Source organism: Nanorana parkeri, unplaced genomic scaffold, assembly GCF_000935625.1.
Source record: "Nanorana parkeri isolate BGI_ZX_2015 unplaced genomic scaffold, ASM93562v1 scaffold1778, whole genome shotgun sequence".
Taxonomy (NCBI): Eukaryota; Metazoa; Chordata; class Amphibia; order Anura; family Dicroglossidae; genus Nanorana; species Nanorana parkeri.
The window spans coordinates 253,204-269,019 of NW_017308046.1; the positions used below are offsets into that span (position 1 = coordinate 253,204).

The window sequence follows — 15,816 nt, forward strand, 5'->3', positions numbered from 1 at the left end:
CCATAGTTAGAGCCGACGTATGACAGTGAAACTGTCGCACGTCAGTTCTATTGGGAAGTGATCAAAAACATACCGCCGCTCACTCACTTCCCGAACATCTCCCTGCAGAGTGGTGACTGTCAGTCAATACCCCCCGCATGGATTCCCCCCTCCCCTGCCTGATCTTCCAGCGCTGACTGGAGGGATGGACGGGGGAGGGGGCGGGCATAGCTGGCTCTGCCTCTAGATAGGCAGAGCCAGCTATCAATCAGCCAGCGGGTGGATCTCAACAGTATTGTCGAGATCCATCCCAGCTGCAGTGCTCTCAGCATATAGCGGGCAATAACCTGCCATATACTGAGTTTTGGATCGTGGGAGGACATTAGTATATGTCCTCCCTGTGACCCTAAAGAGCACAATGGGGAAAAAAAGATTACCCCATAGTTCTCTGTGAAAGCCTTCTGATACTCTTGAAGGACCTCTTTTCCAGACAAAGATAAAACTGAAACTTGTGGTATGATAAAGCTGGGAGTGTCTTACTATTAGGGCTGGTGCAGGGGTGCGGAAATGTAAAAAAAAAAAGCTATTTGTCCAAGGACTAAAGCGGGGGCCCAATCTACTTGTCCCTCATGACAATCTATTTGTCATGATACACATTTTTTTTTAACCAATACCGTACTTAACCGTGCTCAGAATCACTTCTCATTGGTCAGCGCGGTAACCTGCAAGCAAAATTCAAAATCCATACCGCAGGGCTGTACTGGACAGTAGAATGGGGTACAGATATTACACCCGTACCGGCGAGGAGGACGGACAAATAGCCTGCAATACAAGTGCATTGGGCGACTGTACACTTTGTACATAACAAGCGGCGGCTTCACCTGCTCTACCATTAGGCTGCTTTTCCGAAGCAGTGCCCAATGTAGAAAAAACACCCACCCGGAGGCCGGAACTACATGTCTCGGGCGTCCGACGATAGGAATTCCGCACCTCTCTGGTGTACCCAATACAAAAACTGGACATATTGAAGCAAAAAACAGGCTACTGCTACTGGAAGCACAACATTAATGTTCTGAATTCTGTGAAATATGTTTTTTTTTCTACATAAGAGAGAAAGCCGCAACCTTATCATAAAAATACCACACAGAGTAGAATTTTTAGAATAAATCAACAGCAGAGCTTTTAGAAGCCATTTTTCCTGGATATTTATGAGGAATACTAAGTAAGAATGAGCAAGAATCATCACATGTGATACAGCATGAAAACCAGTAAAATGTATATGGCTTTATTGACCTCACACATGTATTTGCATTAGATGCAGGGATGTCATTACAAAGACCACTGCATCAGCTGGATAAAAATTGGAGGTTGTAAATTTTCCTGGTCTCCTAAGACACTGAATCCCTGTGTAGCCAGGTTCTTCACCTCTTCTCGCACCTTAAGTCTGTGCTGCAACATTGAATTGAATGTTCAGGATGACAGCTGTTTAGAAGGAAAGCAGCAATGAAGTGAGCAAAGTACTGGCGTTGTTTAACGAGAACAGGAAATAAGTTGCTCTAACCATAAGTTTATCTGAACTGGGTAATCTTCTGGTTTTTTTTGTTTGTTCCGTATGTACTTTACCTTGTAGCGTATTGAGTTTATATGCTGAGGGTGTTGTACAAAGCACAGTCCTGCACTGCTCAAATGTTTTTATTTGAGGCTGAGCACTCCGTTGTACTTTCACTCACCAAATAAAAAAATCTTTAGCTGGTGGACATTTAACCAAGATGATAAAAATGTGATAACAGAGTTTTTAGGTTTTTTTTCTCATCGATGAAGGGGTTACACTGCATTCCTTTATCATAAATTACAGGACACAGAATGGTATTCAGAAACATAGGGTTATACTACCAGTCACCTACTGGAGATGTGGACACTGTCAAACAAAGCTGGAAGACAGCCAAGTATAACCACTCCCTCACCCAGCAAGCCTCAGTTTTCTGCTGGTGATATCAAAAGATAAATGTCTTCTCTATGCTCTGAGAGAAGAAAGCCATTTTCTCAAGTTTATTTTTTTTTCTTCTGGCAAGTTTCTAGAATTGCTGCAGAGACCTTAGAGCTCATGTTGAATCTTCCTAGATTTGCTGATCCTCTGCATAGCCTCAGAAGACCAGACCCAGCCATGAGGAAGATGGCCTGTTAAGTGCCCTTGTGCACTGGACATCGCTTTAGGCCACCACTCTTTGGTACCAGAGCTGCAATGCGGGTGGGAGCTACAGAGTGCTTTACTGGACAAGGACTGGGTTTACCCCACATGGTTCCCTTCTCCTGCACTACTATGGGATTTTCACTCCACTGAGAAGATGTGGGTGGAATTTCTTCGCACCCTTCCTGTGGTGGTGATTACACTAACATTGGTAAGTCAGGGCCTTTCGGCATTTATTTAGGGGCCTTGGGTGCGTGCCTACACTCAACTAATGGGTTGACATAGCTTTGCTGGCTGCAGCACAAACCCTACTAAGTGTGCACAGCTGTCCATATAATGAGTGATCATTCTGTGCATGTGCACACCATTTTCCAAGATGCACCTAGCCACCTCCACACTTCTCACCAGCTCCTTAGGCCACACCACGCCAAGATTCTCAGAATGTCCTGGGCTCTCATCTGCCTTTTGGACTAATCACTGGGCTTGTAACATTTCCTGCTCCTGCAGGGGTTTGTGAGTTCCCTTGTGGGATGCTTGTATACCAAACATGGCGGATCATAGGTGCAGTGGTACTGCAGGCCTTGCCATCTCCAGATCCGCATTCAATTCTGGGGAGCTTGTACCCTCTAAGGGACCTGCAACCTATAGCCTAGATCATGTTCCCTTTCTTGAGTCGCAGCACTCCTTCGAGTCCTCCCTTTCCCCTTCTGGGATAGCTCCTTGCTCTGTTTTTTCAAGTGAGGAATTTAATGCGACCAAGTCTGAGTTTATAGGTAAAATTTCAGCCTAGATAATGGACTCAACACAGGGGCTGCAAGTGTGCTTCTGCTCTCTCTCCTCCTCACTAATTCTCTGAGTTTCCTGCAGCTGTCTCCACATGGTCAGCTGCAGATGCTGAAGTTTGTTCCTTGCCTAGATGACTTGGTACCTGAAGAGCGTCTGCTCACTCAGATTGGTCCTACATTTAAAGACACCACTGCAACTCTCACAGATGAAATTTGCATGTGTCTTGACCTAGTTCAACTGGAGTTAGTGTGCTTAAGGTTACTAGTCTGGGTTCTTTTAAAAAGCCACATTTCCTATTCATTCACTGTGGCAGCCTATTTTATATGGTAACTGACCAAAGCCTGATATTGTCTCTACCCCTGCAAAACGTTTTGCCCAACAATACATTAGGAGGCTGATTTCTTTAAAAAGTGGGTGGTCCCTGCAGTGGATCCCGTCATCAGCTGTCTTAACAGGACCTTAACCATCCCAGTGGGAGATGATCTGAGATTCATGTATCAGGTGGACAAAAGGCCCTTTCTAAGGCCTCCCTTTCCCTTGCAGGCCCTGTCATGCAGCTGCCTATTGCAGCTATTTTTACTTATAAAATCCTGTTTCAGTTATGGCAAGGGATCTGGGTTCTATTCTCTCAGACCGCTCTGTACTGCAACAGCTGGTACTCATGCCTGTAGCCCGGAGATATTGTGTTAAGAGCCTCCATCTCCAGAATTTCTCCTCTGTTGGTGCACATGTAGAGGACCCTTTCACTAAAGTACACATGTAAAATATGCCCTTTGGAGCAGAACACCTCTTTGGTACTACCATCGTTAGGTTTATACAGCATGTTACACGGGGAAGAACACATCTCTTGCCCCAGGCAAAAAAAAGTTCTGATTAATCATTTTGATTAATCTGCTGTCTTTTTTTTCATTCCCCATGGGCCTCAAAAAGCGAGCAGAAGCCTGGGACCCAGTTCAGCCACAAGTACTGGACTCCAAAATCCTCCAAGCCTGAGGCAATGTCCTCCTTTCAGGAAGACACCTCCACTGGGCCTAGTGGGGGGGGTCAATTAATGGCTACGCGAGACATGAAGGCTCAGTCTTTGGACCAGCATATTAGTCTGCATCCCAAGACCTGGATGGCTCTGGCTTGGTGGGTCATGAGCACAGCTCTGGAGTTGGGGGAAGTTGATTTGAGGAAGAATCCGGATGTCCTGCTGTTAAAGAGAGGTAGACCAGATTCTAGCTTCCTTGGAACTGCACATACCAGCCCTATCCACAGTCCACATTCCTGGAGTAGAAAATTGGCAGATGGACTTTCACAATGTTGGGGCTCCTTAGAGTGGTCTCTCACTGTCACAGATGAGGAGGCTGGACATGGACCTGCTGGCTTCCAGGTTCAAAATAAAACTGAATAGGTTTGTATCCAAAACCAAAGATCCCCTGGCCCTAGCAGGGCATGCCCCGGTGACTCCATGGTGTCAGCTCAGCCTATTTTATCCCCTCCCTCCTCTAGAATTTCTTCCTCATCTGCTACAAAGGGTAAAAAAAGATCTTTCTGGTGATTCTCATCTCACCGAACTGGCCTAGGAAGATATGACACTTAGACTTCGTCAGACTCTTCATGACCTTTTACAGATTGTCCGGATCTTCTTTTCCAGAGGCTGGTTTACCTCCCTCCTTCATGGTCGTTGACTTTAACAGCCTTGCTGTTGAAGCCCAGGTGCTGAAGGATAGGCACACATCCAATTCAGTTATTTCTACACTTTCAAAGGCTAGGAAGTTGACCTCTCCTACCACTGCACATGGAAGGCATAATTCTTGTGGTGTGGTATTCGCCTGTCTACTCTCACTCACAAGGCTGCCTTTCTGATTGCTATCACCTCGGCAAGTTGTGTCTCTGAGTTGGTGACCTGAACCTGTAGGGAACCTTTGCTTACCCTACACAGGGACATGGTTGTGTTGAGGCTTAGTTTCTTCTCATTGCGGTTTCTTCCCTCCTCCTTGATTAGGACATTGTTTGCCTTCTTTCATTCCCTGCTCCTCGGCATCTTAAGGAAATGTCCTTTCTTGTGTTAAGCACTGTTTGAGTTTTCCACTGCTTCTTTTGGACAAACGGATTCTCTCTTTCATTCCTATGGAGCCCTCAAGGGAACAGCCTGCATCTTGCTCTACCATCTTCAGGTAAATTTAACAATTCATCATTCAAGCTTATGGACTTGAGGACAAAGTTCCACCTTACCCTCTCAAAGCACACTCTATTAGATCTGTTTGTGCTGCTTGTTCTTTTCAGCATCAGGAATTTGTTTCTCAGGTTTGAAAGGCTGCTGCCAGGTACATGTTCAGTCCTAATCTGCTGCCATCTTTTGCCACAAGGTTCTTCAGGCTGCTTTGTAAGCTCTTGAGCCCCTTCTGTTGTCAGGCTGTTGACATTTAATTTTCTGTGTTGCCCACCCCTCAGTTGTATTTCTTGGGGATGTCCTTCGATTCCTGAACTGGCCAGGAAGGGGGTCTAAACACCTGGTCTTGAAGTGGTTAAAGATATGTGTAAAGTTCCTCTTTTAATAATGATTGATATGCAATACAATATTAGCATTATATGGTTTTTATCTTATTTATGTGCATACTAGAGTATTGAGTGCTCTAGTGTGCAAAAAGTGACTAGCTTCCTTAGTTGCTGGTTTTTGCCTGACATCTTACACCTCACTATTGGTCCAGTTAGGGGCAGGCTAGAGCCATTGTCCAGTTATGGGCAGTCTAGGGCCATAGTCCAGGGAAGCTGGTTATTGTTTATACACAAGAGCACTGTGGTACTTGAGTGCTGTGCAAGAAATTTTAAACTGGTGTGTATCCATCTTATGGGGCTCCTATTCACCATAGGCGATACTTTTATGACCTCATTATATCCACAGTTTTACTTTAAAAATGAATGCAACATCAATTAAGTAAAAACAGAATATTTGGTAAAACACATAATGAAGGGATTTTATCAGAACTGGAGCAGACAAAATCTGGAGCAGTTGTACATGGCAACCAATCACCCCCTCTCTTTCATTTTCAAATCTTAACTGAACAAACTGAGATAGGCTGGTTGCCATGCACAGCTGCTCCAGATTTTGTCTGCTCCGGTTTTGATACATTCCCCCCAATGTATTTAATGTGTGAGTAAATAGGACTTGCTACAGTATTTATCTATTTACATCTTATGGGTTTTTAATTTTGTTTCCATGAGCATCAGTAAATCCTTTTGAAAAGTTGGTAATTCAGCCAGTTCAGAAATGGGGAGCTGTCATTGCTAATTTCTGTGCTAGTCTGCTGTCTCAAAGACCTTGTAGATTTAATGATTTCTAAATTACTGAACTGGAACAAGCATGCATATCAGGAGTTTTGGCTTCACTCTGATTTCTTGAATGAACTGAGGGATTTTAATCAAATCTATTCCTAGGTATTGAAGAGGCAGGGATATGACGAAGGATGTGACATTTGGAGCCTGGGAATCCTCCTCTATACAATGTTGGCAGGGTAAGTGCACATACATGCATCATGGTGATATATGGTAGGTCATTTAAACCGCAAGCTGCTTATCTGGCAAAGACAAGTCTGCTCTTCACAACCACAAGATAATATAAAAAAAACTTGGAACGTAAGTTGATTGCAGTTTTAAAGTGTGCTTGCACCACTGTTTTTAATAAATTTGGTTGCTGTGCTTGTATCCTTTTCTATGTTTTCATAGGGATACATAAGAACTTTAGTAGCAGAGAAGCAGACTTTTGTAAAAGTGGCAGAGCTTGGCTTGGACTGATTTTCTTTAATACTCAATGATTCTGTTTTGTGTAGAATTATCCAATAAAATGACATAAACAGAAATAATTGTAGACTAACTTTTTACCTGCATATCTGCAGATACACACCGTTTGCCAATGGGCCAGAAGACACACCAGATGAGATCTTGGTGCGGATTGGCAGTGGAAAGTTTACCTTGAAAGGTGGTAACTGGAACACCGTGTCAGACTCTGCAAAGGTACAGTTCATATAAAGAGCACAATCTCTTCATAACCATCAGACTTCAAAATCCTCTGCCCAAAAAGGTAGAGATGGGGAACCTGAATTTTAAGATGGATTTGGTGTCTTCCTCACTAGAAATATAGAATGAGGAGGATTCACCAGTCAAGTGATTTAATTCATAAAACCTAAAAACAATATGTGATCAGCGCCAGTAAATGCAAATAAGAGCCACTAGGCACTCAAGATAAATAAAAAAAGATCTAAAACATGTATAACAATCATGTGCCAAGCTGAATAAATATATACAATTCAGTGAAATATGTGATACAACAATAAGATTATAAGTATATGTTTTTAAAAATATATTCAAAAGAGTACATCAAAACATGAAAAGATGAGAGCAGAGTGGTAAAAACAAAGTCCAATGTGCAACAATTATAACTGTGCAAACAATAGTAGGGGATAGTCCACCACTAGATAGATTCAAACTTCCAAGTAAGCAGTTGCCACAGAAACCTCCACCCAGTGGATGCAAATATTGGAACGGTGCTCATCTAGGGAGATAGACCCAGAGAACTAGGTCTCAAAGCGCATTTCCCTTCTTAATAGGTGAGGGAAAGACCAGATAACCTCCTCGGCTCGGAAATAACATATCAATAACAATAACACAACAATCATTTCAAAGGGCGACAAAGTATAAAGAGGACATAGTGCATATCGTCCGAAACATACAATTTATTGAATACAAACAGGTACTCGCAATGTCACAGGTGACAAGAGGCGTAAAACAAATATCCAATGGGTGCAATGGGACTCCCTTCCGTCCGGCTCAGCTGAGAAGAGTGACGTTGAATGCTCGGCATTAGCCATAAGTTACTGATAATTGGCCTCCCTCATCGAGCATTATTTGATTAGCTATGTACAGTATGTATCAATCATTTAAAAAAAATTTATAGACATTCTTGGTTAGGTTAACTTCTGATTGAGAACAAGCAGGTGTAAAGAACAGAAAGCAAGCCCCCAAATGCAGGTCATTGTGACCTGCATATCTGTAGTTCCTTTTCTTTCACCCATACAGATTACCATAACTAAGTGAAAAGGATCATTTTTAAAACCCAGCTTCATTCAAAACATTCTCATTCTCTCTGGGATAGACAAAAACATATATAGTAGTGTGAGGAAGGGTTAGAACTTCAGACAATCCGTTTAATGTTGTCTGTGTCTTCCTATGCCGGTAACAACTGTACCCTCCATATCTTGTATGTCTGTCAGTGACAAGAAGTGAGGGAAACACTTGATAGTTTCGATTTTGTAATCCTGTGTCTCATTGGGGAGCTTTACTTTGACATCCCGTTCTGTAGAAACAGCAAAGTGAGGGAAATCCCTCTTAGTTGTCATCCGAACAAGGGTCCATATTGGAATATTTCCCCTCTATTCCTGTTCTGGTGACAACTCAAAATTTTCACATTTCCTTCACTTTCAGTCCCTCTAACACTGGTCACCAGGACAAATAGAGATATTGACAGCAAACAGACAGCAATAAAAAACTAAGATGCAGGAAGCCAGCAGGCCAAGATGAATTGCAAATAGTATAATTTACTGTCCCATATCTGAAAAGAAAGGTCTCAAATGGCTTCATTTCCTGCTTTCATCAAAAGACACCACATATTATCAGCCAATTATTTTGGAGTGTATTTCTACTTTTACAGTCAAATTTGAGAAAGCCCCCCCCCCCCCATATGTTTGTGTTTCTATTCACACCGCATACCAAAAAATAATTTCTTACCTTTTTAGATGTCTGTGTAACTGCCTTTGCAAGCTTCTATCTCAATTTCCAAGTGACAGGAAACTATTTGTCCCCATAGAAAGACCAGGGACAGACTGTGTTTTCCCTCATTACAATACAATATAGTTCTTTAACCCTTTGTTAGAAAATACATTGTTAAGATCTGCCAGCACAGTACACACAGGCTTATGCATGTTAACATTAACCTACCCATCCTATTCTGTGAATGACGGTGTTGAGCAGTGACACTAGTGCATCTGTCTGTAGACCCAACAGCTGTCATATCCATAGTGTTCTGGAAGTAATGCAGAATCTGTACTTTTCTGTCAGAAGTATTGATTTTAAGGTACTGTGAAGCGAACTTCCTATTTATTAAGACTTAGGAGAGGTTACATTTCTTTACACATCAGGATTTACAAAAATCTCTGTGCCTTGAGTTCCACTTTAAATATTGATGCATTGTATTAAAGTGGACCTTACCATAAAATGCAAGGTCCACTTAACATACCAGGGTCCTTCCCATTATCACCATTAGCTTCTTTATGAAAAAAACCCTCTTCTGTACCGCATCCTTCTGGTGAGATCCCGGGGAATGCCGAGTACCCAAAATCTCCTGATATGTCTAAATTACATTGCATGCACAGCTGCAGAGCCATTTGTAGTTCACCGTGGAATTCAAGTGCAGTGACATCACTACACTTGTAGCCCATTTATACGTTCTGCTGTCCTTTAACTGAAAGTCTGAGCATTGGTACACAGGGGCTGGGAGGAAGAGTCTACAGAAGTCTGAGCATAGTACCCACGATCCACCAATCATGGTTGCGGTACTCAAATGTAAAAACATAATAAATGCACTATACCATTGTAAATTGTAGCCATACATGTGTCCTCTTACAGGACTTGGTTTCTCGCATGCTGCATGTGGATCCCCACCGCCGGCTTACTGCCCGTCAAGTTTTGCACCATGAATGGATCACAAAACGAGACTTACTACCTCAGAGTCATCTTAATCGGCAAGATGCACAGTTGATAAAGGTGAGTGTCTTTCCTTTCACAGCTACCAAATGAAGTACGAGTATTAAAATGAGGATAGAAAGGTACAAAAAAGCTTTTGTGAGTATAATAAATAATACTAGTTTCACTTTACTAGCCGCTTGAGTGTAGGGCTTAGGCCATTCAACAGCCATCTCGCTGTTCAATGGGAGTAGCGTGATTGTCAATAAGGGCACTCATACTGGAGAGGGGAATGAACGTTTGATACGTTCAGTCCTGTGGTCTAGAAAGTGAGGCCCCAGGAACATAAAAATCAATTGAGAGGAACACAGAAGTGTTTTCTCACCAACAAAGATAATAGCAGGCATGTTGCAGTGTCTTCTCTTAGGAAGGCCATTTACTTTTAAAAGTCTAAAATGGCTGACGGGTTTTCTTTAAGACACTCAAGGGAGAATTAAAACTACCAATTTAACTTCCAAAAGAAAGCTTAAGTTAGAAAAGTTCAATAAATGTTATTAAATCCTTAATTAAACCTATTAATGATTTCTGCAGCGTTTTCATTTACATTTTGCTTACTAGAGCATGCGTAGTGTGTATTACATACAAAGCATGCCTGTGGTGATAAACTGCAGTTTTCAACTGAACTTTCAAGCCCTCAAATGGCTGCTGTTATAGCTGTTCACATGATGATGTGCGCCGTCCTCCACTGCAAGCATAAGAAGGTTTAGTTCAGCTGTAGCTGTAAACTGAGAAACCACTGAGTGTTAGTAAACAATTAAGTTATGAAACTGATCCTCTCTGCATAGAAAAAAAAGCTAGAGATTAAAATGTATTTAAAGACCAAACTCTTTAAAGTGACAATAAACTCAGGTGTTACATTTTAAAAATGCCTTCAAGTACCTTAAAGGAGAACTGTGAGTGAAAATCACTCGGCCTCATAGTTCTAGCCGACCTGTGACAATGAAACTGTCACAGGTCGGCTCAATAGATTGGGAAGTGAGTGAACACATACCGTGTCTGACTGTCCCTCACGGCTCCCTGCAGGGATTCCCCCCTCCCCTGTCCGATCCTCCAGCGCTGACTGGCGGAACAGACAGGGGAGGGGTCGGGTACAGCTGGCTCTGCCTCTATATAGGCAGAGCCAGCTGTCACTCGCGCAGCTGGGTGGATCTAGACCGTAATGTCGTGATCTGTCTCGGCTGCGGCGTCTCAGTATACCGCGAGCTGTAGCCTGCTATATACTGAGCTTTGGGTGACGGGAGAACGCTAGTTTGTGTCCTCCCGTTACCCTTAGGAGAACTATGGTGGAAAAGCCCTAACCCCATAGTTCTCCTTTACCTAGTATGGTCCCTGTGTGTGTTGTAAAGTAGCCACTGCTCTATGCTAACTCCTGTGACGGTCTGCAATCTCACATTTAGTTTACTCATTTGTATTGAGATTGTAGTCCATCACAGGATCGAGCTTGGGGTGGTGCCTACTTAACACACACAGGGACCACGGGAATAAAAGTAACCACCCTCTAGAAGGAAGGACAGTGTCGGCACCAATTCAGAGATGATTTGAGGATCTACAGCTGAGTGATACACAAATAAGGTACAGTTTTTGTTAATAGGGTATTTTAATGCATTTTTGTGATTTAACGTCTGAGTTTAATGTCACTTTTTAATTAGTAGTGACGGTTTAGCAACCCTGTCATGTTTGTTTCTATAGCTGTCTGTGTAAACACTGGGAAGATTCTACCTCTGTATTTGTCCAGATTACTGTTGTCACCAGGATTGAAAGTTGTCAGCGGTATAGGAATAGAAGGGAAATCTTGAAATGTTGCACTAAGAAATTATTTCCTCTCATTTCATGCTGTGTCTACAGGACAGTAGACAATGAAACTGTCACAGGTCGGCTCAATGGATCGGGAAGTGAGTGAACACATACCGTCGCAGTAATGTCGGGATCCGTCCCGGCTACAGCAGTCTCAGTATATCGCAAGCTGTAGCTCGCGATATACTGAGCTTTGGGTCACGGGAGGACACTAGTATATGTCCTCCCGTGACCCTTAAGAGAACTATGGAGGAAAAAACTTGCCTCATAGTTCTCTTTTAACCGTTCGCTACACTATTCAAAACTTAAAAGGATTGGCTTTATATTTACTTGAAGCAATCTTTTTGATGCCGTCCGTCCGTTTTTTTACTACGGGCGGACGGCAAGAGGTTAAAACATAAAATAGTTCCTTAGAAATCTTTACATACCCTGTGCTTCACTGGGGTCTAGGTAGCTCTGAATATCCTTGCAAGCTCTTCATGTATCCAAAAGCCATATATAATTGCATAAAATAGAAACAAGATAACTCTTCTACAGGAAAGTCATATCACGCCAATAGATGCTAAAACTCTACCTGAGAACCCAGCAATAGGAGAGGAAACAAGCCAGGATGAATTTACTACGTTAGACACTAGGAGAACCGTAGGAAAAACTATTCACAAAACCATTGCAAGTTAACTTCCAAAAGAGGGACCAAAGTTGTAATCTTGATGAAAATAAGTACCTCCACTCAGGGCCGGATTTCCCACAAGGCCACTGAGGCCCGGCCTTGGGGCAGCAGGGAGTAGAAGGGCAGCAGGGGTGTGGAATTCCTATCGCCTCACGCCCAGAACATGCGGTTCTGGGCGGGTAGTTTTTTTCCTACATTTAGTCTTGCCTGAAGCAGAGCTAAATGTAGAGCGTGGGAAGCTGCAGCCCGTTTTGAACAAGTGATCTTGGCGATGCCGGATGTGGGGGCTCGTCAGTCCTTCCCCCGCCGTCCCCCCCTCCATGGTCTGCCCCCACATCCGGCTGCCTTTCTCCCAGCTGGCCGCCTCCCTCCTCGCCGTGGTTTTCGGGGTCCCCCACTCTCCTGGGGGCAACGGCAAAGTAGGTCAGTAGTTCAGGATGGAGAGCGGCGAGCAGAGCTGAGAACGTCCGTGCTCCACTCTACTCCGTGTAAACACTGAGACGGTAGAGCTGCACTCGCAATCTTCCCATCTCAGCTGTCACATGAGATCGAGCACAGTACTGTGATCAAACTCCTGTATTGGAGGTGACCAGTTTAATAAAGAAAACCTGACGCCTCCAAATTCTATCACACGGGCTTGTTAGCTCCTGTGTGATAGCAATAAAGTTAAGTGAAAACAAAATAAAATTAAGAAAATTAAACTTGATAAAGTAAAAAATAATAAAATAAAAAAATATTATAAAAAGTAAAAGATGAGATCAATAATAATTTAAATAAAAAATTAAAGAATTATAAAATAAAAAAGATATAAATTTTAAAAAATAAACATTCAAAAAAATTAGTGATAAAAGCAGACGGCGTAAATCCGGGCCTGCCTCCACTGAAAACTGGCATGTCTTCTTCAGAGTCCCAAGAAGGGACATGGCTGTAAAACATGTCCATTTTCAGTGGAAGTGCTTATTTTCATCAAGAATACAACTTTGGTCCCTCTTTTGGTACTGACAGAATAAGCCAGAATGAATCCATCTTTGGCTTGTTTCCTCTCCTATTGCCGGCATTTCAGGGAGAGAGTTTCACCATCTGTTGGTGTGTCCTGGCGTTCCTGTGGAGGAGTTATCTTGGTCATGTGCCCTGATTAAGTCATTTGATAGTAAGTGCAGTTTTATTTTGAAGAAGCTCCTTGATAATAATAGTATACTGTATGTGAGTTAAGCATAGTCACTGACAGGCCTCCTATGTTACCCCTTTGCACAATAACCATGATTTCCACTGAATAGTTATCAGTGTTTTGTATGAATATATTTCTGAACCGTTAATTCATTTTCTGTTGTGTTTGTCCTATATTTCTGTAATATTTCTCACTACAGTTTTTAGTAAATGTCTATGGTTTTTCCATTGCAGGGAGCTATGGCTGCCACATACTCTGCCTTAAACAGCTCTAAGCCAACCCCACAGCTGCAACCAATCAAATCGTCCATCCTCGCACAGCGACGTGTCAAGAAACTTCCTTCTACCATCCTCTAGCAGGGTTTTCTGCTTACCACAGTCATTCTCCTGTACTTGGTGACTTGTGATGATGGCTCTTAGCCACTACCAGCTTTCCAAAACTGTGCAACACCATATTTTACCCTGACCATATAAAGCTGTGTTACTCCTGCCAATGTGGACTCAGCATGGCACATTTGATGTGCCATTATTCACGGTACAGTTGCAGGAGACTGCAAGGGTCTAATGCCCTAAAGAAAAGTGTACAATTATTGAAAAAAAAGCATAGATATATTTTATCTAAGGTGGTTGTTGTGCTTCTTTAAATCATTACACATCTCCCCTCATCTCCTTGCAGCACTATCTCAGGGCTGTCTGCACTCCTGCTGTCTGTGACAGTGAAGGGACATTGCTGTTTGATCTGTGACATATCAGAATTCTGAGTATTCAATCGATTTCTTGCCTTTTGCTTTGTGCCGCCATTACAAAGCAATCTCACAAACATTCCAATACATAGTATTTGTGTTTACACACACCATGCAGACTTGGTGTATTCACACACCTAAGGGCTCACTGTGCTTCAACCGCATGTTGCTTTATTCAAGTGACTGTTTTGGCAAGCAGCCAACACTTGCTACAATTTAAGCACAAAGAATATGCGAAATAGACCTTGAGATTGAAAAAAATGATATTTTAATCTAAAAAGATATAAGGCTGGATACAAAGAAATGTTCTTTCGGGTAAAGAGAAATCAAACCGTAGTGTAAACTACCAGCAACAACTTTGACACTGGAGATTCAGTGTGTTAAGATCCCTTTTGCTGTTGGAACATGAGCACTGTACACTGATCATTTTCATAAAAAGAAACTGTATTATATTACCAACTCATGTCCTTACATCATGTTGGTTGATATAACATCCAATCAACAGTTTATAAGCTTTTGTAGTCTTTTCAGCAGCAGTTCCCTATGCGATAAATGTTCATTTGAGGGAGACTATCATAAAGTTCTATGCCAGCTCTATAAATGGAGAAGAAAATCATAAATCAATGAACTAAACACAATTTTAGAATTGACGTTGGGGTATTACACGTTTCCATAATGTGTGTGCCTTTAGATGGATACCCGTAGTTTGGGCTGTTTTTAGCATGGCTAAACAGCAACGATTGGCTTGTACATTCACATCCTGGTGGAACTTGGTTTTCTGAAGCTGCAGGTCATACCTCACACTAATCCTGTGTCACACAAAGATTTTTTAATTTGGTAAAATGGCATCCTTTGCAAACATTTTTGGTGCCAACCAAATGTAAAATATATGCCTACCATATGTAGCAAAAGGTACGCTTCCGTAAAAATGGCTTCTTAAAGTGTATATCAGAGCAAAATGAAAAAATACACGCAATGCATGTAGATTTCACTTTGTTTTATCACTTTAAAGACCCTGCAAGAACAGAAAATTACATGTCGAATTGCCAGAAATGGAGTCCGCAACAAACTTTTTTGAATAAATGTTGCCACCCCTGCCCAGATGTCGTTTGCTAAAGTACTGAACCGTGCCCCTTCTCCCCTCCACAACAGAAGTTCTAACTAATCTGTAGTTCTAAGAGCTGGAAGCAGGGCCGTCCCTATATTGAGGCCGATTGAACTGATTGCCTCAGGCAGCATCTCATTGGGTCACATGGGGCACACCTGCCGCCCCCTTTCCAGCCAGAGCATCCCAGGTTGCTAAGAGCTCTTGGCTACTTGTGAAGCTCTGGCAGGTCCCGCCCAGCTCACTGACGTCACTGGTTGCCAGGAGCTGAACGCGGGATGGACAGAGGTGTCATGTGCACCCCTCTGACCCGCACAGCCAGCAAACCTCCACAAGCCCTCCCCCTGACAACCAGGGGGCGAGAGTTGTAGGGATACCACTGGTTGGAAGGGTTAATCTTGCTCCTTGAGATGACACATGAAGTGTAAAAAGGACATAAGACGGCTCTGCATTTCTGACATGATCAACAAGTATTTTTTTGCAGTTATCAAACATATGACAAAAACACTTTCAATGGTACAGATGGGTGCAAATAAGAGAAGTTCATTGTTAGGGTTTACATACACTTTAAGTCCATTTATACTAATTTGGTGATTCTGAA

General features: G+C 42.6%; 1 protein-coding gene across 1 annotated transcript in view; it reads left to right on the forward strand.

Moving 5' to 3' along the window:
- The window catches only part of LOC108799653 (ribosomal protein S6 kinase 2 alpha), a 43,616-nt gene extending 29,230 nt beyond the window's left edge, over positions 1–14,386 (forward strand). Inside the window, exons 17-20 of the mRNA XM_018571549.1 lie at positions 6,377–6,453; positions 6,835–6,952; positions 9,620–9,757; positions 13,602–14,386. Of these exons, the coding sequence (XP_018427051.1) occupies positions 6,377–6,453; positions 6,835–6,952; positions 9,620–9,757; positions 13,602–13,724 (456 nt within the window). The 3' untranslated portion in view covers positions 13,725–14,386. The remainder of the gene's footprint in view (positions 1–6,376; positions 6,454–6,834; positions 6,953–9,619; positions 9,758–13,601) is intronic.
- Positions 14,387–15,816: the final 1,430 nt, after the last annotated feature.